The sequence below is a fragment of the Salvelinus sp. IW2-2015 genome, linkage group LG4p, assembly GCF_002910315.2.
Source record: "Salvelinus sp. IW2-2015 linkage group LG4p, ASM291031v2, whole genome shotgun sequence".
Taxonomy (NCBI): domain Eukaryota; kingdom Metazoa; phylum Chordata; class Actinopteri; order Salmoniformes; family Salmonidae; genus Salvelinus; species Salvelinus sp. IW2-2015.
Genome location: NC_036841.1, coordinates 5922462 through 5947892, shown reverse-complemented (window position 1 = coordinate 5947892; position 25431 = coordinate 5922462). Strand labels below are relative to the sequence as shown.

The 25431-nt window shown below is 43.1% G+C and overlaps 2 protein-coding genes and 1 long non-coding RNA gene across 4 annotated transcripts in view; 2 read left to right on the top strand and 1 right to left on the bottom strand.

Annotated features, from left to right (window-relative positions):
* Positions 1 to 410: 410 nt before the first annotated feature.
* On the top strand, positions 411 to 22521 carry LOC111956815 (complement C4-like). The gene is given in 45 exon segments (XM_070437559.1): positions 411 to 648; positions 831 to 1026; positions 1120 to 1309; positions 1383 to 1453; positions 1545 to 1630; positions 1708 to 1790; positions 2139 to 2226; positions 2390 to 2495; positions 2637 to 2763; positions 2923 to 2961; positions 2964 to 3005; positions 3008 to 3036; positions 3257 to 3362; positions 3365 to 3432; positions 3622 to 3676; positions 3679 to 3745; positions 3747 to 3829; positions 4050 to 4243; positions 6163 to 6309; positions 8750 to 8882; positions 9036 to 9107; positions 9323 to 9529; positions 10014 to 10134; positions 10385 to 10455; positions 10655 to 10794; positions 10974 to 11177; positions 11452 to 11503; positions 11620 to 11712; positions 11913 to 12116; positions 12216 to 12445; positions 13079 to 13186; positions 13424 to 13592; positions 13963 to 14172; positions 16797 to 16957; positions 17057 to 17116; positions 17217 to 17310; positions 17418 to 17598; positions 17759 to 17846; positions 20012 to 20086; positions 20232 to 20334; positions 20524 to 20613; positions 20722 to 20814; positions 20903 to 20986; positions 21176 to 21317; positions 21992 to 22521. Coding segments are annotated over 45 exon segments (5166 nt in total). The 5' UTR covers positions 411 to 586; the 3' UTR covers positions 22134 to 22521.
* Positions 14808 to 16322, top strand: LOC111959537 (uncharacterized). 2 transcript variants are annotated; one of them, XR_011474911.1, is made up of 5 exons: positions 14808 to 14852; positions 15143 to 15211; positions 15280 to 15356; positions 16044 to 16113; positions 16298 to 16322. It is a non-coding gene; the product is annotated as an uncharacterized lncRNA (long non-coding RNA). The 2 variants fall into 2 exon arrangements; XR_011474910.1 differs by having other exon boundaries at positions 15280 to 15468.
* Positions 22383 to 25431, bottom strand: part of LOC111959512 (tripartite motif-containing protein 3) — a 50071-nt gene continuing 47022 nt past the window's right edge. The window contains exons 15-16 of the mRNA XM_070437561.1: positions 24890 to 25030; positions 22383 to 24744 (exon numbers count right to left, since the gene is read on the bottom strand). Of these exons, the coding sequence (XP_070293662.1) occupies positions 24592 to 24744; positions 24890 to 25030 (294 nt within the window). The 3' untranslated portion in view covers positions 22383 to 24591. The remainder of the gene's footprint in view (positions 24745 to 24889; positions 25031 to 25431) is intronic.

Below are 25431 nucleotides of genomic sequence, written 5' to 3'. Positions count from 1 at the left end.
GCAGATGTTGTGTATTTATTTGGTCTGTTTGGAAAAGGCTACTTCCCAAATGGCACCTTATTCCCTACATAGTGCGATACTTTTGACCAGAGCCCCTATATATCGCACTACTTCAGACCAGGGCCCATAGGGATCTGATCAAAAGTAGTGCACTATTTAGGGAATAGTATTCCATTTGGGACAACCAAAATCTGGTTTCTGAGAAAACACGTGATGTATTTCATAATGTTCCTCCAATGCCAAAACTGGAGTCAGAAAAGCTGAAGGGAGGAGAGGTAGGTGGGCTAGAGGGGGTGTTGATGCTGAGGCCTTGTCCCAAATGGAACCCTATTCCCTATGAGCCTTGGTTAAAAGTAGTGCACTATCTAAGGAATAGGGTGCCATTTGAGATACGGCAACCTGTTCTCTTGGAGCTGCAGAACCCAGAGAGAGAACCTCCCACTCACAGACTGGAGCAACATAGATTTACAGATAGATCACTTCTACAGTATTTTGTTTTATTTTCCTGTGCAAGTTTGGGGTTGAGACAATTAATGAAGACTCTTGTTCCAGTGGCATGATACAGATCAGACGATAAAGCAGAAAGATGAGGAACACACTGCTTCTGATCATGGCTGCACTGACTGCAGTTAGTGGGCAGAAGCCAACGTGAGTTATGTTCTGTCCATGCTAATTCTTTGTAGATACAGTATATTTTACTTGTATCATTGGTCATGCTCATTTTATGTCATGTCGCAGTACAAAAAAATTACCACAATGTGTGTGTGTGTGAGCGCTCGTGCTTGTTCGTGCGTGTGTTTGTTTGTGTTCATGTGTGCTTGTGTTTGCAGATGTCTCATCACTGCTCCGAACATAGTCCACTTGGGAGTAGAGGAGACCGTGACAGTACAGCTCCAGGGAGCTATCAAGCCTACACAGTACACTCTGTACTTCCTGTACCAAACCGCCAATAATAAAGTTCTGTCTGAAAAAAAGCATGTAACTCTCAATGACGCCAATGGCTATCAGGCGGTTGTGAAAATGAGGGTAAGTATGCAGAAGGCTAACCTCTTTTCATGCCCTATGGAACTACTGGAACATGCATTTCAATCATTCTGCCTCTGTTCTCATGTTTTATAGGTCATTCCTAGCCTGTACGAAGAGGCAATCCAAAGCATAAGAAAAATAAAGAAAATTGTGCCATTTATCCAACTGGCTGCAGAGACCAATGATGTTTCCTTTAAAAAAAAAACAACAATCCTTTTGTCAACAAAAAAGGGTTATGTCTTCATTCAGACAGACAAACCAATCTACAATCCAGGAGAGAATGGTAAATTGTAAAATAACATTAAATATGGTTTTAGTTATACATTCAGCCTAATCCCAATTTTTCCTTTTTCCAGTCAATTTCAGGGTCTTCACGTTAGACAACTATCTGCTGCCTGTTGAAGAAAGCATCAATGTCAAGATATTTGTAAGCTTGTAAGACATCTATCTGCATGTTAAAGTTGTCTTATTGTGTCATATTAACTCTCCTCTAAATAACATGCACTGTCTCTCTACAGAACTCCAAAGGCCTGCTGGTGTACAACCAGGTTCTACACTCCAGTAAACTCCTTGAGAGGAGCATAGTGATCCCTGACGTTGAGACGTAAGTAGGATGTTGACATAGTCTATGGAAGACAAGACATCAGTAGCACTGACCACTACTCTGTCCCTATGATTCAGGGCTGGCCATTGGAAGATTGTTGCCGCGTTTACCAACCATCCCATGTCCAACTCCTCAGTGGAGTTTGAGGTCAGGGAATATGGTGAGTATGTAAAGGAGGTTGTCTGACTGTATGATACGGCCCAACAAGATCCCCCTCTATTTCTTTAAAGGAGGTTGTCTGACTGTATGATACGGCCCAACAGATCCCCCCTATTTCTTTAAAGGAGGTTGTCTGACTGTATGATACGGCCCCCACAAGATCCCCCTCTATTTCTTTAAAGGAGGTTGTCTGACTGTATGATACGGCCCAACAAGATCCCCCTCTATTTCTTTAAAGGAGGTTGTCTGACTGTATGATACGGCCCATCAAGATCCCCCTCTATTTCTTTAAAGGAGGTTGTCTGACTGTATGATACGGCCCAACAAGATCCCCCTCTATTTGTTTCAGTTCTTCCTATGTTTGAGGTGAAGATAGCAGCTTTGAAACCATATTATTTGCTGACAGAGGATTCCTTTCAGTTCAGCGTCTCTGCAAGGTGAGATTGTTGAAGCAGATTGCATTAATGGACTGTTTTGTGAATTGTTCATACATTTTACATTTACATTTTAGTCATTTAGCAGACGCTCTTATCCAGAGTGAGGGCATACATTTTCATACTTTTTTTCATAGTGTGCCAAATACATGTGTGTTGATTGCAGGTACACCTATGGCAAAGGTGTCAATGGCATAGCTTATGTTAGATTTGGACTAATCAATCAAGAAGGCATAAGAACACATCTACCTGGCCTAGAAAACAAGACTTCTGTGAGTTCACTTTATCATCTCAAAGCTTTACATAAAAAAACATAACATTAAAGTCAATGTTTCTGATTGTGGAGTTAATGTTTCCATTGACTTTGATTTTTCTGATGAGCCATTTGTGAACTTATTTCTGGTGTATTGTAGATCCAAGACGGCGTCGCCAGCATTACCCTGCCAACTGAAGACCTACGTGGGAAAGCAGGAAAGCAAAGTATCCCACACATGGAGGGATACAATCTGTACATAGCTGTTACAGCTTTAGAAACAGCAAGTAAGTCCTTCATACAGTCCGATAAAACATGACCATGCCAGCAGATTCAGGTGTTTTCTCTAGGGCATACAATAACTGTTTGTGATGTATGACAGTGACCTTCTCTCTCTGTATTTGTATCTCTCGTTCTCTATCTATCTTTCTATCTCTCTCTCTCAGGTGGAGATCTAGAAGAAGCTGAGAGCACTTCAGTAAAGATATGACGTCTCCATACATCATTGACATGTCTAAGACTAAGGAATACTCACACCTGGAGGAAGGTTCTCTATCCTGGTACAGTGTGGTCGTTTCTGCACTCAAAGACAAACGTTAACACCACAGAATAAAATATAATTGTATTCATTCAGGACATCTTATTGAGATTAACAAATCCCTTTTCGAAATGAGATGTTCATAGTTATCAGTGTTATCAATTGTATTTGCTTTACCATTTAGAGTATGACTGTATCTACAGCCATAGTTGACTGGCATATGCTGCATGTTTCATTCTCAGGCCACCACCACCCACCCAGATGGATCCCCAGCCCCTGCCCTCCGTATGAGGGCTTCAGTTTCAGTGACCTCTGTAGAAGGCACACAGTCTGTTGAGATGGAGGGATCCGTAACTCTAAGGGTGAGGCTGTTCTTGCCTTCGAAGTGCCCAAACTAGCCACATCTATGGATATCAAGGTACAGGACAGACACAGAGAACTTTCAATCAACTCTATTTCCCATGTAGTTTGACAAGCATCATATGTGTCTCTGAGCTCTATGTGGTTAGCAGAGAGGTAGTGCACTAAATAGGGAATATAGTGTAATTTGAGACACAGTCACTATTTGATGTGAGGTCATATTGACTATCTGTTCCTCTCTCTCCAGATGTTTGCTGAGGGAGCGGAGGAGGAGGTAATAGTGGGTGATGCCAAAATGACAGTGTAGCAGTCCAGTCTAAGGGGAACAGCTACCTGAGTGTAGAGATAGAACATGTCACCCTGGAGCCTGGAAACCATGACAGTCACTCTCAGAGACATCACTCCACCAGGCACCCCACGACCAGCCTACATCTACTATATGGTAACATACTGGAGTATCAGTCCATTCTAATAATGGATGGTGACCATTTACCACTTCTGCAACATACTTATCTGTGCATAGCTTCAAGTTTCCAGACACTACAGTAGACTGGGTTTGTCATTGTCTGTAACCAACATGAATATAAACACGTTGGGGGTTGAGAAATGAACCATTTCAATATCTGTAGTGAAGAGTAATGATGTGTTATCTCCTCTGTTTCCATTCTGTGTCAGCGCTGAGTAAGGGCAGAGTGGTCCAGAATGAACAGGTCCAGAGGACTGAGCTGACCACCTTCAGTCTGCCCTACAGTCTTGACCTGGTCCCCTCCTTCAGACTGGTGGCCTACTACTTCACACAGGCACTAGAGAAGACTACCATAGTGGCTGACTCTGTATGGGCGGATGTCAAAGATATCTGCAAAGGACAGGTTCTGTAGTTGCTGCTTGTTTCTCTACTTCTACTCTTTGTTTTATCATTATTATTCATATTTAAGGGCAGATCAGCTTTAATATTGGAGATAGATTGTAGTTTCCATCAATGTAATTGTCTGCATCATTTCCAATCCCCCATATATTTTTTTGTAAATATAAATATACATACATATACACATACACATACATAAATACACATACATATATATATATATATTTATTTTAAAAATATATTTTCCGTTAGTTAAACAAAGGTTAAATCAAATCAAATAAAAAAGATTTTCCGCTAACGTTTCCACCCCTCCCCTAATTGGAGTAAACTAATGGACAACAACACTTAGGCGTCTACTTCCAGCTTATACATACTATATACATTTTACGGACACAATCTATTTTACAATAGTTATATTTTGTTTGTTTTTAGTCCTGCCTTCCTCTACCCTCAACCTCTCCCATCTATTGCTGATGTCCATCCAGTTTGATTTATATTTGCCATATATTTTTAACTGTGCTGTTTCACAAAAGTTCTGAACCTATATACATTTTACAGACACAGTATATTTTACATTAGTTATCTTGTTGTTATTAGTCCCACCCTTTAGCTCCATTCAACCCCTCCCAACCATCTCTTAACACCATCCATATTGGATTTTTATATGCCAAATATTTTTAAACTGCGCTGTGATGCTTCACAAAAGTTCTGAACCTTTCTATTCTCAAAGTTTCTACAGATTGTAAATTAAAGGTACTTTGCTAAAAGTATTATTATATTATTGATTGATTAACTATGACTTTTCAAATCACCCAGTATTGCTATCTGTAGCTTAGCTCCAGCTAAATGCTGCAATTTTTCATCCATTCTACTTCTACTCTTACTACATTTAGACAGTTATGGTTCTATTCTTTTGTCAGTGCTGTGCAACAAGAAGGCAAATTGTATGTTTTCATCTTGACTTATAAAGATCAATCAAAATTATATATACTGAAAAGAAATATAAATGCAACATGCAACAATTTAAACAATTTTACTGAGTTACAGTTCACATAAGGAAATCACTCAACTGAAATAAATTCATTAGAACCTAATCTATGGATTTCACGTGGCTGGGTAGGGGTGCAGCTGTGGGTGGGTCTGGGAGGGCATAGGCCCACCCACTGGGGAGCCAGCCCAGCCAACCAGTTTTTCTCCACAAAAAGGATTTATTACAGACATAAATACTCCTCAGTTTCATCAGCTGCCCAGATGGCTGGTCTCAGATGATCCCACAGGTGAAGAAGTCAGATGTAGAGGTCCTGGGCTGGTGTGGTTGCACGTGGTCTGTTGTTGTGAGGCCGGTTGGACATACTGCCAAATTCTCTAAAATTATGTTGGAGGCAGCTTATGGTAGAGAAATGAACATTCAACTATCTGGCAAAAGCTCTGGTGGACATTCCTGCAGCCAGCATCCCAATTGTACGCTCCCTCAAAACTTGAGACATCTGTGGCATTGTGTTGTGTGACAAAACTGCACATTTTAGAGTGGTATTTTATTATCCCCAGCACTCATGCACCTGTGTAATGATCATGCTGTTTAACCAGCTTCTTGATATGCCACACCTGTCAGGTGGATGGATTATCTTGTCGAAGGAGAAATGCTCACTAACAGGGATGTAAACATATTTGTGCTTAAAATATGAGGGAAATAAGCTTTTTGTACATTTCTGGGATCTTAGCTCATGAAACATGGGACCAGCACTTTACACGTTGCGTTATATTTTTGTTCAGTATAGATTTGCATGGAGGCAGAATGTGATATTATCTTTGGTGTTGTATTTTCAGATCGAGATCCTTCCATTTAAAGAGCATAAACCAGCTGACTTGGTGACTGTGGTGGTCCGTACAGACCAGGGAGACAAGGTAGCTCTGGNTTTTCAGATCGAGATCCTTCCATTTAAAGAGCATAAACCAGCTGACTTGGTGACTGTGGTGGTCCGTACAGACCAGGGAGACAAGGTAGCTCTGGCTGCTGTAGATACAGCTGTCTACATCCTCAACAAGAACAACAAACTCACTCCTGAGAAGGTAGAGAGCCTCTGTCTGTCACACACTTACCAGGTTTCATGAATAGATACATACATTACAGTTGAAGTCGATACATACACTTAGGTTGGAGTCATTAAAGCCCGTTTTTAAACCACTCCACAAATTTCTTGTTAACCAACTATAGTTTTGGCAAATCGGTTAGGACATCTACTTTGTGCATGACACAAGTAATTTTTCCAACAATTATTTACAGTCAGATTATTTCACTTATAATTAATTCACTGTATCACAATTCCAGTGGGTCAGAAGTTTACATACACTAAATTGACTGTGCCTTTAGACAGCTTGGAAAATTCCAGAAAATTATGTCATGGCTTTAGAAGCTTCTGATAGGCTAATTGACATCATTTGAGTCAATTGGAGGTGTACCTGTGGATGTATTTCAAGGCCTACCTTCAAACTCAGTGCCTCTTTGCTTGACATCATGGGAAAATCAAAAGAAATCAGCCAAGAAATCAGCCAAGACCTCAGAAAAAAAAATTGTAGACCTTCACAAGTCTGGTTCATCCTTAGGAGCAATTTCCAAACACCTGAAGGTACCACGTTCCTCTGTACAAACAATAGTACACAAGTATAAACATCATGGGACCACGCAGCCGTCTTACCGCTCAGGAAGGAGATGCGTTCTGTCTCCTAGAGATGAATGTACTTTGGTGAAAAAGTGCAAATCAATCCCAAAACAACAGCAAAGGACCTTGTGAAGATGCTGGAGGAAACAGGTACAAAAGTATCTATATCCACAGTCCTATATCAACATAACCTGAAAGGCCGCTCAGCAAGGAAGAAGCCACTGCTCCAAAACCGCCATAAAAAAGCCAGACTACGGTTTGCAACTGCACATGGGGACAAAGATCGTACTTTTTGGAGAAATGTCCTCTGGTCTGTTGAAACAAAAATAGAACTGTTTGGCCATAATGACCATCACTATGTTTGGAGGAAAAAGGGGGAGGCTTGCATGGTGAAGAACACCATCCCAACCGTGAAGCACGGGGGTGGCAGCATCATGTTGTGTGGGTGCTTTGCTGCAGGAGGGACTGGTGCACTTCACAAAATAGATGGCATCATGAGGAGGGAAAATTATGTGGATATATTGAAGCAACAATTCAAGACATCAGTCAGGAAATTAAAGCTTGGTCGCAAATGGGTCTTCCAAATGTACAATGACCCCAAGCATTCTTCCAAAGTTCTGGCTTAAGGACAACAAAGTCAAAGTATTGGAGTGGCCATCACAGAGCCCTGACCTCAATCCTATAGAAGATTGGTGGGCAGAACTGAAAAAGCGTGTGTGAACAAGGAGGCCTACAAACCTGACTCAGTCACACCAGCTCTGTCAGGAGGAATGGGCCAAAATTCACCCAACTTATTGTAGGAAGCTTGTGGAAGGCTACCCTTAAACGTTTGACCCAAGTTAAACAATTTAAAGGCAACGCTACCAAATACTAATTGAGTGTATGTTAACTTCTGACCCACTGGGAATGTGATGAAAGAAATAAAAGCTGAAATAAATCATTATAATAAGGTGGTGATCCTAACTGACCTAAGACAGGTAATTTGTACTAGGATTAAATGTCAGGAATTGTGAAAAACGCAGTTTAAATGTATGAGTTTGATGAGTTAGACTGTGAGTTAGACTGATGAGTTTCAGAAGAAAGTTTCTGGCTATTTTGAGTCCGTAATCGAACCCACAAATGCTAATGCTCCAGATACTCAACTAGTTTAAAGAAGGCCAGTTTTATTCCTTCTTTAATCAGAACAACAGTTTTTAGCTGTGCTAACATAATAGCAAAAGGTTTTTCTAATGATCAATTAGCCTTTTAAAATGATTAACTTGGATTAGCTAAGACAATGTGCCATTGGAACACAGGAGTGATGGTTGCTGATAATGGGCCTCTGTACACCTATGTAGACATTCCATAAAACATCTGCTGTTTCCAGCTACAATAGTCATTTACAACATTCTTTCAAAAACGAAACATTTCTAAGTGACCTCAGACTTTTGAACGATAGTGTATGTATCCCCTGTATGTACAGGACAGTATGTGCTCTATTGATATGTATCTACTGTATGTACAGGACAGTATGTACTGTATTGATATGTATCTACTGTATGTACAGGACAGTATGTACTGTATTGATATGTNTGTATGTACAGGACAGTATGTACTGTATTGATATGTATCTACTGTATGTACAGGACAGTATGTACTGTATTGATATGTATCTACTGTATGTACAGACAGTATGTACTGTATTGATATGTATCTACTGTATGTACAGGACAGTATGTACTGTATTGATATGTATCTACTGTATGTACAGGACAGTATGTATTTGTCTACCAGGGAGAATGGGATATCCAAAAGACAAATCTCTGTTGTTCATGCAGTAAATGGACCAATAAAGTAATCTTCTTCTTTAGATGTTTGCCTACATGAACTCCTATGACCTGGCGTGTTCTATGGGAGGAGGCAGAAACTACCAGTCTGTGTTACAGGACGCGGGGCTCGCCTTTATAACCAACTGTGGAGATACAGAGGGTCACGTGAGGAAGTGTACGATTTACATTTAGACATTTAACTCATTATAATATTGAAGGAATAGCACATGCTCCTGATTGGTTAAAGCACACCACTGCAGCTGTTTTCCTTGATGGAGTTTATTTCACCCAATATTGTATGATTTTTCTTTTGTCCTCTGATAATCAGATTACTCCTGTAAAAACAGAAGTAGAAGGACGAAGAGAGCCCTGAACCATCACCAGGCTTTCTCTGATATCAGTAGGTGTAGCAGTAACCTCTCCTATTCTCCCTCCATCTTCTGAGCATGCTGGTTTCACTCTTATGGTGAGCGTATCAGGTATTATTAGTTATAGAATATGGAGAGTGCTCCAGAGGATAAGTTTCAATATGTTCAGATATGTTTCAGAAAAAGTCTTCCTTAGCATATTACATGTATATCATTTATTAGCTAGACACATTGTTCTTATCTGCAGTCAACAGGTACCAGGAGCCAGTGGAGAAGAAGTGTTGTCACGATGGGGCCAGGTTTAACAGCCTAGGTCTGTCCTGTGAGAGTCGTCATTCTAAAACCACCCACAAGTCTGCTCCATGTCGCGCTGCCTTCCTCAAGTGCTGCAGAGATGCCACCATGCTGAGGAGCAACATCACAAAGAGAAGGAACACATACAGCCTGGCAAAAAGTACAGTATTGTATTATAATATTATATTAGTAGTTGGAATGTCAATAGCATCTCAGAAGTATCTCACAAGCTACAGATTCTTGTGGTGCATTTAAGGCACGAGGGGGTGTGGTATATGGCCAATATACCATGGCTAAGGGCTGTTCTTATGCACGACACAACGCGGATACAGCCCTTAGTCATGGTATATTGGCCATATACCACAAACCTCCGAGTGCCTTATTGCTATTATAAACTGGTTACCAATGTAATTACAACAATATAAATAAATGTTTTGTCATACCCGGTGTATACGGTCTGATATACCACGACTTAAGCCAATCAGCATTCAGGGCTCAAACCACCCAGTTTCTAACCACTAATATAGAACTTCTTAGATAAATCAATACTTTTGTCTTTTTTCAGATTAGTTGTACTACAGTATATGCACATATTTTGTATTGATTGAGCTGAAATGTGTCCTCTTCCCTGTCCTCCTGTTTAGCGGCTGATGATATTGGTGAGGAAGAAGAGGCCATAGATGAGGTGTCTGTCCACCTCCGCTCCTATTTCCCTCAGACCTGGATGTGGGGCATCGTTGATGTGGGGCCCTCTGGTCTCGTAAGGTAACATGGTAACCTGCAACATCTACGTCACAAATTATACCCTATTCCCTATATAGTGCACTACCGGCCCTGGTCTAAAGTAGTGCACCATATAGGGAATAGGGTGCCATTTGGGACACAGACCAGGACAGTCATGACTGGGACCAGGAGTTTTCCCTGACCATGTGAACTGACTGGGTAAAGCTTGGGGACCAATATAGTGTAACAAGTATATTAGGAATGACATCATGTTGTATGTTATTATTTTCAGACACAGTGTTGCTGTCCCTGACTCCATCACTACCTGGGAGGTTCAAGCAGTGGGGATCTCTAAAACAAAAGGCAGGTCACCTCTTCCTTCTAACCTTAGACCATTACACTAGCCTAGTCCTAAATATATTTGTGCTCTTGCAAACTAATTTTAGCTGTCATTGTCAAGCCAACCATGACAACGAGTGACAGAAACATGGCATGATAGCACAAACAGACTTTCAGAGGACAGTCATCAAGTGGTTAATGTTAGTGTTGATTCTCCCTTCAGGGTTTTGTATAGCAGAGCCCAAGCCTCTGGTGGTGTTTCAGGACTTCTTTGTGTCTCTCAGACTTCCCTATTCTGTGAAGAGAAATGAACAGCTACAGATGAAAGCTGTGGTGTTCAACTACAGAACTGACTGTATGGAGGTAACTAGTGTTGTAAAAACAATATATGTCAAAACAATATATTTGAGTCCAAAATGCCTCCAACAGCCATTTATACAAATAAACTGCAGTTGCAGACTTTTTCATCTGTAGATTCCTTTGATAGACATTTTTACTATACTTACATCTACTACCATGTATATGTGTTTCTCTCTGTGAAGGTGACAGTGGAGCTGGCGTGGGTGGAGGGTCTGTGCAGTGCAGGGGGAGACAGAGGGGACAAACAGGTGGTCACAGTACCAGGTAACTCTGCTGTCCCTGTCTACTTCACCGTGGTTCCTCTGGTCATAGGAAACATCCCTATCCATGTAGACGCCTACACTAAGACGGCCCGCGACCAGATCAAGAAGGACCTCAAAGTTACGGTATGAACACGACAGGACATTTAAAACGTGTAGTATATTATAGGTTTTAAAAGGCTTTCCACTTTGACATTTCTGTCTTGATTTTCCCTTACAAAAACAGTTGCAACCCCTACAAAAATGTCCATTCATTATAATTCACATATTCATTCACATTTCCTGTTGCTGCAGGATAATTTTCCTGCTGTAGCAATCTGGCTCAAATTAAGATCCTACATCTGTATATGTCTGTATAAACAATCTGAATGAGACGCTCACATTTTGTTCTGTTATACAGGGGGAAGGGGAACTGGTCTCAATACAACATGAATACAACATTGATGGGAAAGGTAATGTTGTCTTCCTAAACATGTGAAACCTGTAGTAAAAGTGACATTTATGCAAACAAGCCTCATCAGACCATTGAGTTAAAACAGTCTCTCCATTTCGTATCTATGTCACACAGCTGCCAAGTCAATCGAGCTTGAAATTCCACCTCCTCCTAATGCTGTCCCTGGACTGGAATCTCACACCTACATCAGTGTCAAAGGAAAGGAGGGTGGATAAATACTTTAGTCAGACTTTCTGCTAGTGTGGAACATATACTGTGTGGGGTCTGTAGTACTGTATGTATTTACATTGACATTTTTTACATTTTGGTCCATGAGATATTATTTCAGACTATGAGTTTTTCCAGACCAATCTCCAGGGCTAGTTTACTGCTATAACAGGGAAACCTCTCCCATCACGCCCATGTAGGTGGTGTGATGGGAGAGTCAGTGGAGAACTGTCTAAGCCTGGATGGAGTGGACCAGCTCATCTCCCTTCCCAAGGGGTGTGCGGAGCAGACCATGGTCACCATGTCTCCAGCCATCCACGCCATGAGATACCTGGACGCTACTGGACAGTGGGTCGACCTAAAGGCTGAACGCAGAGATGAAGCCCAAGCCATGATACAGGCTGGTGAGGGGACACTGGGAGAATTTAAGTTAATCCCCTTTGAGACATCTACCCTTGTGGGAATCAAATGGTTGAAATGAATTGATTCTTTCTCTTTCCAAGGATACGGCAGAATCCTGACCTTCAAGAAGACCGATGGATCCTATGGAGCTTTCCTGTCAACCCCAAGCAGTGTTTGGTTGACAGCCTTTATAGCTAAGGAGTTGTCCCAGTGCAGGGACGTGATTTCAGTGGAGGACTCCTACATCCAACAGTCTATTTCCTACCTGGTGTCTAAACAGCTGTCCAGTGGAGCCTTCACTGACCCTAACCCACTCTATGACCGCACCATGCAGGAAAGAATGCTTTATTCATCCATACAAGATGGAAATATGAGTTATGCTGTACCCTACCCCTCAGAAATACACATCAGGTTGGAGAGGCTGGGGGCAGTGGGCAGCCACACTGTGTCGCCAGTTGAGCAGTTTAGGGGTTAAGTGCCTTTCTCAAGGGCACAACAGCAGGAGATCTTGTCTTTCTAGGATGTGTCACTAATAACCATCTAGCAGTCGACTCAAATATTGTCCACATTTTCTTCTGCCCAGGCTGGGTAGCAATCGTGCCACCATAACCTCTACGTAGGGGCTACCGAGTGGCGCAGTGTTCTAAGGCCCTGCATCTCAGTGCTAGAGGCGTCACTACAGACCCTGGTTAGATTCTAGGCTGTATCACAACCGGCCGTGATTGGGAGTCCCATAGGGTGGCGCACAATTGGCCCAGCGTCGTCCGGGTTAGGGTTTGGCCGGGGTAGGCCGTAATTGTAAATAAGAATTTGTTCTTAACTGACTTAACTTGCCTAGTTAAATAAAGGTTAAAAAATATATAATAAAGTACGACCCAAATGTTCTTTATGTCCGGACCATGCAGGTACCATTCCATACAATATGATGTCTTTACCTGTCTGCTATCTGTCCATTCCCTCACCTCAGGGTGGAGTGGGAGGGTTTGAGGGAGAGGTGTCCCTGACAGCGTTTGTTCTGATAGCCATGAACCACGCTGTGGCACTGTACCCTGAAGGAAAAGGCTCAGAAATGGTAATACATCGATTCAACTAAGTCATGGACTTAACCTTTACATCACCTAACTTATCATCACTGACTTAACCTGACTTACTCAAAGTTGTGTAATTATTATCCCGAAGGGGCAAGTTGGTTTTGCAGCAATATGATCCAGAATAAAGCAACATGCCTTTTTTGTGTCTGTTGTGATAATGTTTAACTAATGCATTTGTTGTTTCTAATGCTAAATCTATCTACCATTTCCTGTGTTAGAAGCAGGCTATGGAGCAGGCTAAGGCCTACCTGGAGTCGAAGCTGGACTCCCTTCAGAGGCCCTTCTCTGTTGCCATCACCTCCTACGCCCTCTCTCTAACCTCCCCTGGCGGAGACAGTGCCTCCATGGCTCAGACCAAACTCAGGGCCTTGGCACATAGTAACAATGGTCAGTACCTTGTTACTTTACTAGTCATCTTGGGCTACGGGTTCACTAGTTGTCTAATTACTTCAGAAGTTGTCTATATCAGAAAGGCTCTATTCATCTAAAGTGTGTTTTAACTCATTCCTTTGGACTTCAACCTGCTTTGATTACTAGCGCCTGTAAAGTATTACCGGTAGTGGCTGGAGAAAAAGGCAGGACAAGGTCTTCTGGGTAGACATTGATTCCCTGGTCTGTATGCTCATTGAGGAAAGGTAGACATACACAATGACAACATTTAAACAGCAGAGGGCGCCATATTATTGATTATGTCTCCCCTGCAATGTTATATGGCTAAGGACGTAGCTGCTAAACATACTGTATATCTCCCCTGCAGAAGCAGATACATGTCACTGGGAGGCCAGTGATGCTCTGAGGCTGAGCGGGGAGACGAGGGCCAATCAGGTGCCCCAGGCCCAGGCCATCTCCGTGGAGACCACGGCTTACGCCCTGCTCCAGACAGTGGCGGAGGGAGACATGACATACGCGACGTGCATCGCCCGCTGGCTCACTGAGCAGAGACAGTACGGAGGAGGGTTCCGCTCTCACCACAAGGATATCAGCTGTAGAGTCACACCTCATTCAGTAGCACAGCACACGTTTAGTACAGGTAGTCAAAGCACCACAGCAGCACAGACAGTAGGTAACCTGTAGAACAAGCTCACCCAGTAGACAGACAAGGTATGTACTGTAGGTCAAGCCACCAGCAGACAGACAGGTAGGTACTGTAGTCAAGGCTCACCCAGTAGACAGACAGTGTACGGTAGGTCAAGCCACCAGGTAGACAGACAGTAGTACTGTAGGACAAGCCACCAGTAGACAGACAGGTAGGACTGATAGTCAAGCACCAGTAGACAGACAGGTAGTACTGTTAGGACAAGCCACCAAGAGACAGACAGGTAGTACTGTATGTCAAGCCATCAGTAGAGACGTAGGAGTAGTCAACACCAGTAGACAGACAGGTCATGTACTGTCAGACAGCACACCAGTAGACAGACAGGTAGTTACTGTAGACAAACCACCCAGTAGCACAACAGGTAGGACTGTAGGACAGCCACCAGTAGACAGACAGGTAGGTACTGTAGACAAGCCACCAGTAGACAGACAGGTAGGTACTGTGTAGGACAACCGCCACCAGTAGACAGACAGGTAGGTACTGTAGGTCAAGCCACCAGTAGACAGCAGGTAGGTACTGTAGGTCAAGCCACCAGTAGACAGCACAGGTAGGTACTGTAGGTCAAGCCACCAGTCAGACAGACAGGTAGGTACTGTAGGACAAGCCACCAGTAGACAGACAGGTAGTACTGTAGGTCAAGCCACCAGAGACAGACAGGTAGGTACTGTAGTCAAGCCACCAGTAGAACAGACAGTAGGTACTGTAGGTCAAGCCACCAGTAGACAGACAGGTAGTACTGTAGGACAAGCCACCAGTAGACAGACAGTAGGTACTGTAGTCAAGCACCAGTAGACAGACAGGTAGGTACAGTAGGACAAGCCACCAGTAGACAGACAAGTAGTGCTGTAGGTCAAGCCACCAGTAGACAGACAGGTAGGTACTGTAGGTCAAGCCACCAGTAGACAGACAGGTAGTACTGTAGTCAAAGCCACAGTAGACAGACATAGTACAGTCAGGAAGCCACCAGTAGACAGACAGGTAGGTACTGTAGGTCAAGCCACCAGTAGACAGACAGGTAGTACTGTAGGACAAGCCACCAGTAGACAGACAGGTAGGTACTGTAGGACAAGCCACCAGTAGACAGCACAGGTAGGTACTGTAGGACAAGCCACCAGTAGACAGAACAGGTAGGTCTGTAGGTCAAGCCACCAGTAGACAGACAGGTAGGTACTGTAGAACAACCACCAGTAGACAACAGTAGTACTGTAGTCAAGCCACCAGTAGACAGACAGGTAGGACTAGGAGTCAGCCACCAGTAGACAGACAGTAGGTACTGTAGGTCAAGCCACCAGTAGACAGACAGGTAGTACTGTAGACAACACAGTAGACAGACAGTAGTACTGTAGGACAAGCCACCAGTAGACCAGACAGTAGGTACAGACAGAGTACTGTAGGTCAAGCCACCAGTAGACACAGACAGGTAGGACTGTAGTCAACACCAGTAGACAGACAGTAGGTATGTAGGCAAGCCACCAGTAGACAGACAGGTAGGTACTGTAGCAAGCCACCAGTAACAGACAGTAGGTACTGTAGGTCCAAGCCACCAGTAGACAGACAGGTAGTACTGTAGGTCAAGCCACCAGTAGACAAGACAGGTAGGTACTGTAGGACAACCACCAGTCAACAGTGACAGGTAGTACTGTAGGACAGCCACCAGTAGACAGACAGGTAGGTACTGTAGTCACAGCCAACATAGACAGACAGGTAGGACTGTAGGACAGCCACCAGTAGACAGACAGGAGGTACTGTAGGTCAAGCCACCAGTAGACAGACAGGTAGGTACTGTAGGTCAAGCCACCAGTAGACAGACAGGTAGACTGGAGGCACAAGCCACCAGAGACAGACAGGTAGGACTGTAGACAAGCCACCAGTCAGACAGACAGGTAGGTACTGTAGTCAAGCCACCAGCAGACAGACAGTCAGGTACTGCAGGTCACAGCCACCAGTAAGACAGACAGGTAGGTGCTGTAGGACAAAGCCACCAGTAGACAGACAGGTAGGTACTGTAGGTCAAGCCACCTAGCAGCACAGACAGGTAGGTACTGTAGGACAAGCCACCAGTAGACAGACAGCTAGGTACTGTAGGACAAGCCACCAGTAGTCAGACAGGTAGGTACTGTAGGACAAGCCACCAGTAGACAGACAGGTAGGTACTGTAGGACAAGCCACCAGCAGACAGACAGGTAGGTACTGTAGGATAAGCCACCAGTAGACAGACAGGTAGGTACTGTAGGACAAGCCACCAGTAGTCAGACAGGTAGGTGCTGTAGCATTATGATCGGGACCTCGGAGTTATCACTGACCACTTGACTGGACCTGGAGAAACTCCTGGCCCTAGTTATATACTTCTCTTTGTCTTTCTTTCTTTCTCTCTCCCTCCTTCTCTCTCATCCCTTTTCTTTATTTTTCTGTCCCGTCTTTCTCTGTCCCCTCTCTCCTTCTCCTTTCTCTCTCTCTCTCGCTCTCTCTCCCTTCCTCCCTCCCTCCCTCTCTCTAACAGGATACAGTTGTAGCTCTTGAGGCTCTAGCTAAGTACAGTATCAAGGACAATGATGGTCAGGACTTGGACCTTAATGTTGAGATGTGTTACCAAAACGGCCGCAAGCAGAGAGTTCATCTTACGAAGCGTAATGCCCTGACCCTATCTGCCTTCCAGGTGAGATTGAGTTTAGAATTCAAGCAGTGCTCTGATGTAACTTTCTCAAATGCTGTTTTACATCTACTAATCTCTGTGTTGTCTGGTTTGTCTTGGTAGGTGAACCCAGGAAGCCAGATCACTATTAACACACAGGGGAAGGGAAACGGGACCTTATCAGTAAGTAAATAGATTTAAACGTAAATGTTGATGATTCTAACATTGTAAGACTGTCTGAATTTCAACAGATGTGTCCACAGTGCTTGTTTTATGTCATCAGGTGGTCCAGACCTACAGAACTCTGGAGAGGAGTGACTTGTTCTGTGGTTTCTACAGTCTCAATGTCTCAGTGGAGGGAGAGGTTAAGTACAGAAGTAAGTTTCAGTCAGAATGCATCTATAAACACTAAACACATTTGCTGGAGTGCTGTTTGAAAACATAAAACACTATTCATTGTCAGTATGAATGTGTAAAATTACAGAAAAAGCGGACGATGGTCCTGAGCTAGACGACTATTATAACTATGAGTCTGAGGGGGATGGGAACCCTAGTGATGAGCCAATGAGCAGGGTGGAATGGTTTGACCTGCGCACACGCAGGAAGAGACACACCCCACAGGAGGAGGAGAGGGAGAAGTCCTTAGTCTACACTGTGTGTGTGGGGTGAGTACAGGTGTCTGTCTGTCTGTCTGTCTGTCTGTCTGTCTGTCTGTCTGTCTGTCTTGTCTGTCTTGTCTGTCTTGTCTGTCTTGTCTGTCTTGTCTGTATGCATGGGTTGGGATGAGTGGATATATGGTTCTCTCTCTCCTCTCGTCTCCTACAGACTGACCAGTGGTAATTCTACAGGCATGGTCATCGTGGACATCTCCCTTCTCAGTGGACTCAAACCTAACATGCAGGATCTGGAGGAGGTACAGTAGGCCTACATTTAACGTTGATTTACATTTTTGCCATCCAGCAGATGCTCTTATACACAGTCAGTACATTCAACTATGGGCTCGATTCAATCCGTAGTGCTGTAGTTCCACCATACAGCGCAATTGAAATTTGAAGGCAATGTTTCCGCATTCGTAGAGACTGCATTCACGGTAAATGCTGCATATGCAGGAAAACTGAAATCCGTTTTACCTKATTTCTACCAGCATGTCACCTGGGCAACTAGAGGCAAACAAACTCTAGGCGACCTTTACTCCACACACAGAGACGCATACAAAGCTCTCCCTCGCCCTCCCTTTGGCAAATCTGACCATAACTCTATCCTCCTGATTCCTGCTTACAAGCAAAAACTCAAACAGGAAGTAACAGTGAWGCGCTTAATACGGAAGTGTTCCAATGAAGCGGACGCTAAGATACAGGACTGTTTCACTAGCACAGACTGGAATATTTTCCGGGACTCATCCGATGGCATTGAGGAGTTTATCACATTAATAAGTGCATTGACAACGTCACCCCCACAGTGACCGTACGTACATAATCCAGCCAGAAGCTATGGATTACAGGCAACATCCGCACTGAGCTAAAGGCTAGAGCTGCCACTTTCAAGGAGCGGGACACTAATCCGGATGCTTATAAGAAATACCGTTACGCKCTTAGACAAACCATCAATACAGGACCAAGATCGAATCCTACTTCATCGGCTCTGATGGTCGTCAGATGTGGCAGAGCTTGCAACCTATCATGGATTACAAAGGGAAACACAGCCGTGAGCTGTCCAGTGACGCGAGCCTACCAGACGAGCTAAACACATTCTATGCTCGCTTCGAGGCTAGCAACACTGAATCATGCTGTTCCGGACACCCATGGGTGATTACACTCTTGTGAGTGTGATGTGAGTAAGACCTTTAAACAAGCTAACATTCAAAAGGCCGCAGGGCCAGATGGATTACCAGGACGCATACTCAGAACATGCGCAAGTGTCTTCACTGAAATGTTCAACCTCTCCCTGACSCAGWCTGTAATACCTACATGTTTCAAGCAGACCACCATAGTCCCTGTGCCCAAGAATGCCAAGGTAACCTGTCTAAATGACTATCACACCGTAGCACTCATCTGTAGCCATGAAATGCTTTGAAAGGCTGGTCATGGCTCACATCAACACCATCATCTCAGACACCCTGGTCCCACTCTAATTCACATACCGCCCCAACAGATCCACAGATGACGCAATCTGTATTGCACTCCACATTGCCCTTTCCCACCTGAACAAAGGAACATGAGAATGCTGTTCATTGACTACAGCTCAGCGTTCAACACCATAGTGCCCTCCAAACTCATCACTAAGCTAAGGACCCTGTGACTGAACACCTCCCTCTGCAACTGGATCCTGGACTTCCTGACGGGCCGACCCCCAGCTGGTGAAGGTTAGCAACAACACATCCGCCATGCTGACCCTCAATACGGCAGCCCCTCAGGGGTATGTGCTTAGACCCCTCCTGTAGTCCCTGTTCACCCACGACTGGCCGTGTATGACTCCAACACCATCATTAAGTTTGCAGATGACACGGCGGTGGTAGGCCTGATCACCAATGACGATGAGACAGCCTATAGGGCAGAGGGTAGTGCGTATGGCCCAGTACATCACTGGGGTCGAGCTCCCTGCCATCCAGGACCTCTATACCAGGCGGTGTCAGAGGAAGGCCCTAAAGATTGTCAGACTCCAGCCACCGAAGTCATAGACTGTTCTCTCTGATTACTCATTGTGTATTTATTCTTTGTGTTATTATTTTTCTATTATTTCACCCCAAAAAATCTACATTGTTGGGAAGGACCCGTAAGTTAGCATTCCACTGTTAGTCTACACCTGTTGTCTACAAAGCATGTGACAAATACGATTTGATATGTCGGCTCAATTGAAAATTACCTTTAAATTTCAAGCTGTAGTGCGGATCTTCAGCGCTACAGATTGAATCGAGCCCTACGTTTAGTAGGAAAAAACAAACACCAGTTATTACAAGTAAACCCTTTGAAATATCTGCTATCAGCAGAATCAGTTCCAGGAAGAAAACACATTTTAGCGATTCAGACTGACATGTTGTCAAACTATAGAATGATGTATTTTTCTATTTCTCTCCTCTAGAATGTGAAGGGTACTGAGAAGTACATTGACCATTATGACATCGCCCCAAATAAAGTGTTCCTCTACTTCGCTGAGGTAAGACCTTTTGTATCCAAAGCCATGACATCAATCAGCCATGACTACTGTACAACTCATATAGTGATTCGCAGAAGAGTTCTCGTGTTCTCGCCAAGGCTGTCCTCTCTTCCCTCTGACGCTGTATTGTCGCTATGTYTTCCAGATCACAGAGGAACCACAGTGTGTAGCGTTCCGGGCCAAACAGATCAGTCCCATGGGCCTGGTGCAGCCTGCTGCTGCTGTGGTCTTTGACTACTACAACCCAGGTATACCACCATGTTTAGTTTAGGGTATGTTAAGACAATGTTTGCAATGTATCTGGAAGGTCCATGGGGCTGGTGRAGCCTGATGAGGTATTTGGCCCCGGTCAAATGTAGTGCACAATAAAGGGAATAGGATGCCGTATGGGACATAGCCATTGTCTGAGTGACTAATGCTGAACTATGTCCCTACAGAGAGGAGATGCACTGTGTTCTACAGCTCACCCCAGAAAAGCAACATGATCTCCAAGATCTGTCAGGACAATATGTGCTCCTGTGCAGAGGGTATGTGCACTCCTTACAGATAGTATTTTCAGGACAGAAAATGTATTTGTATATTGCCTGAACTATTTTGAACTATTGTGTATCTAGTTTTTATTTGCTTTGTCTCAGGTGGTTGCCCAAAGAAGAAAGTCACTTACAGTAAAGACATGGAGAAAGAGACTCGCAGGAMCTTTGCTTGTTTCTCTCCAATTGTAAATTATGGTGAGTTTATACCTCTAACCCAAATACTCTCTTCTTTCTAATGTGCTGTAGTTGGTACTAACACCACTTCATGTTGTCCTTCTGACAGTGTACGTCGTCAAGTTTGTCAACTCATCCGATGATGGAGTCTTTAAACATTATACCACATTACTGACCAAAATCCTACAGACAGGTGAGTGTTCTACAATATTACAGTTTGCATCCCAAAAGGCAGCCTATTTCTTATGGTGCACTACTTTGGATGGGTCCTGGTCAAAAGCAGTGCACTATATAGGGAAAAGAGTGCCATTTGGTACTTAAACATTCTCTTGAAGTATAATTTTCTTTACATTATTGTTGTGCTGGTTCTKTGCTATGCCAGGTAAAGATGTGATGCAGACTGGAGCAGTGAGAGACATGATCAAACGTAAAGCCTGTGATGAGTTTGACATGAAGATTGACAGTAACTACCTGATCATGGGGAGAGATGGGACCATCTCTGACACCACTGACCACAGTGGGAAGTAAGTGATGGGATGCGACCCAAATGGTACCCTATTCCCTATATAGTGCACTACTTTTAACCAGGGTTCATAGGGCTCTGGTCAAAAGTAGTGCAACATGTTATAAAATAATAATACTAATAATTAGGTGGGTGTTATATGTATATGTACAAGTGTGTATTATACGCATGTGTGAATTGGAAATTCATTTTTTTTCATCTCTCAACTCCCCCTGAGACACATTCGGAGAGTGGGGTCACAGCCAGGGTCAAAAGTAGTGCGCCATGTATGGAATAGGGTTCCATTTGGGACATAAGTCTTCCTTTTCAATTAACTATACAGTATGTGTCAATATATTGTAAGACGACATTGATATAATACATGGAATSATCAGGTAAAAAAAGACAGCATAGAGGATATTTATTACAATATTGTTGAATTGAGATACTTTACAGGTTTATCACTACTTGGGCCCTAGATTGTGATTTCTCCATTGGGAAATGTACACTACATGTACAGTGTAGAATGGGAGACTATTCCAGCGCAGTTTGAGTGAGAGACTCCAATGCTGTCCACCCTGGATAACTAAATGTTATTCTATCCCCACCTGTATTACTAAATGTTGTCCACCCCAGGCCTGTATAACTAAATGTTGTCCATCCCAGGCCTGTATAACTAAATGCTGTCTTCCGTAGGCCTGTCTATGTCCTGGATAATGAGACATGGTTGGAGGAGATTCCAGAGGAGAGGAAGTGTAAAGCTACTAAGAACCGTAAAGCCTGTAACATGCTCAAGGACTTCATGAAACAGTACGAGGTCAACCAGTGTTCAATATAACCKTTYGTTGCCTTCAGTGAACATCCAGATATAAATATATTATATAGAACAGACATGTTTMTCTGTCATTGAGAATAGGGAAATATGTTGGCTCTATGCAACACATTTCTATCAGAAACGTTCCAGAAAGTTGTGGCTCCTGAACATCACGTGACCCAGGATGACTGTCCTGGACATCAACAGAGAGAGAGACTGTGATACAGAGAATTATATATTTTTAGTATGAATAGAGGAAAGCAGAAAGCACACTCATAAACCATGTGCTTTTATTACCAGTGCATATTCACAGAGAAAATAGAAAGAAGATTGAGTGACATATTTTTGAAACACAAAGATACAGATAGTGATGTGTCTAATACTCCTTAATAAAACAACCCGTGATTGGCTACACAGTCTGTCTGGCTGCTGTTTGGCATAATGACGTCAGAGAGGTTATAGGGACTCTATTTTGGCACCAAGGGTGCTGTGTTGTTACAGTGGTGAACACCAGGGGGAGTGAGAGCACTATTGCTCATCTAATGCTAATGTTTCCCTCAGGACAATATTGTTATAAATTGGTAATGAACTGTTATAACCCAGTAAAGAAATGCTATGAACTGTGATAACCAGGCAATGAAACATTGTAACTCTAGTCCTTTAACACACGCTGAAGCTGTTGATACATTCACACTGTGGCTTCTGAAAACAAACTATATAAATGGTAAATCTACTGTTGACAGTGTTTATTTAAGACTGAAACCCAGATGTTAGTCAAATATCTAATGTAGTTTTTCATGTTCAATAACACTCAGTAATATAATCATGGGTATTGGTTTACAATATGTACTCCAACTTGTCACAATTCAAAACCCACTTCTATGTATTTTTTGGCAAATCAAATCTTTCAAATTCTAAATCCTCACTGTTTGTTCTACTAATCCCCTCAAAGTGGCTAGGGTTTTTTACTATATATGGAGACAAATGACAAAGGCGTGAATTTCTAAAAAARAAAACATCAAATTAGAAAAATAATTTGTAAATGCTGAACTAGTGTATAAAATAAAATAAATTAGCAATTCAATTTAGAATTTTTTTCCTTTTTAAAAAGAACAGATATTAACAAAGATTATAATAATTCTGCTGCTCACATATGCAATAATCATGACACATCTCTTCTCCAGCTGAACTKCTGATTTAAAAAGCACACRTTAGGACAGCTGCCATACATAGAAACGCTGGAATGCTAGACTGCTGTTCTCGGAATAACCAAAAMATATGTTTTAAAATCAAAGCACAGATAAGCTGCATAATGATCCATTATACACAGTATACAGTTATGCATACACAGTTCATACAGCAAATCAATGCACAGATGGTGATGACCTTTTATATGTGAGATGGCTTTAGGTTAAGTCAGTTTGTTCTTAGATACACCTGAAAGAGAAATTATGTTTCAAAAGCTTTTGCTTTGCGTCYTTGGTTGGTTTCACTGTAAGCACATTTTTCGTTGCACTTAGACCATGGCGAAGAAACAGTTCATAAACTCCACTGTTATMTCGTCACGTCTGAGTTAACAAGGTAAAGATAAAACTTCATGCATTGGGACGAGCTCCTTCACAACATGGCTCAATTATTATACATGTACTTCAATCTATCACTGATCTGGTCTCCTAATATCAGTTACAGTATATACACACTTCATACCTCCTTCATACCTCCTTGTAGTTTTACATCAATGACTGAACAAAGAGGTAAATACACTCTACACACAATGGCACCTTATTCCCAACATAGTGCACTACTTTTGACCAGAGCCCAATGGGCCCTGGTCAAAAGTAGTGAACTACACAAAGAATAGGGTGCCATTTCAGACTCAGTAAACTCCATTAACACACCACATGGAGGAGTAAACTGGGGTTATATTGTCACTTCATGATGTTGGGGGGGTTCAGAGAACACTAACTGGATGAGGTGGATCTGATCAGATGTGCAAATCAAAGGGACAGCTATTGGAAAGATCATTGCACCTGTATATTATGTATAGTACATTGGTTTGTGTCGTTGCTCAGTGCTAGCACGTGCTCTGACCTAGGGGCAAAAATACATACATTAGATCAAATACTTTCCAATACTTCAAGTGCTGCACTTGATTTGGTTTGCCTGAACCAATGGAACAGTCCCAAAAGTGCAAACTCAAATAAATAGGTAAATCAAGCACATCCCAAACACTTAAAATACTTTCAAGTATTTGACCTATTTTTTTGACCCAGGTCAGGCTGTGGTTGGTTTGTCTGTCCGGCGCAGATCTGGGGTACATCCCAAATGGCAACCTATTCCTTATATAGTGCACTACTTTTGACCAGAGCCCTATGGGTTTCTGTTAATAAGTAGTGCACTATGAATAGAATAGGGGGCCATTTGGGACGCASCCTGATAGTGGTAGGCCTGCAACAGACCGTCCCTAAAGCAATGGTTCWACCTACTGCAGGTAGCGGTAAACCTTGAAGCAGTGGTTGCCAGAGTCAGCCACAGCCACGTGTCCATCAGAGGTGAGAGACAGGCCCTGTGGACCATAGAGAGGGTCTGCTGTGGTGTTGATGTAGGACAGGAACGACCCGGAACTATCAAACACCTGCAGGACAATACAAAATCAAGATCAGGGTCAGCTGTACTCATAAGTTATATTACTTATGATCATCATTATTATTATTATTATAACTCGAAAGAGTAAATAAAATATAATAACTAATGCTGCTTGTTAATCATTATTAACTGACCTGTATTCTGCTGTTCCCCCAGTCGGCAACGATGATGTTCCCGTTGGCGTCCACGGCAACGCCTGTCGGGGCATTGAACTGTCCGTTCCCCTCGCCATGGGAACCAAACTTAAACAGGAACTCCCCGTCTGCACTGTACACCTATTAGGGAAGGAATTCAAACTGTTCAGAAGTAGTGTGTCCGAACCTCAACCCTAGCTTCATGTCCACAGCCAGGTTCAACTCTAACCTCAACCCTAGCTTCATGTCCACAGCCAGGTTCAACTCTAACCTCAACCCTAGCTTCATGTCCACAGCCAGGTTCAACTCTAACCGCAACCACAACCCTAGCTTCATGTCCACAGCCAGGTTCAACTCTAACCTCAACTCTAGCTTCATGTCCACAGCCAGGTTCAACACTAACCTCAACCCTAGCTTCATGTCCACATCCAGGTTCAACTCTAACCTCAACCCTAGCTTCATGTCCACATCCAGGTTCAACTCTACCTAAACCACAACTCTAGCTTCATGTCCACATCCATGTTCAACTCTCACTCTAACCT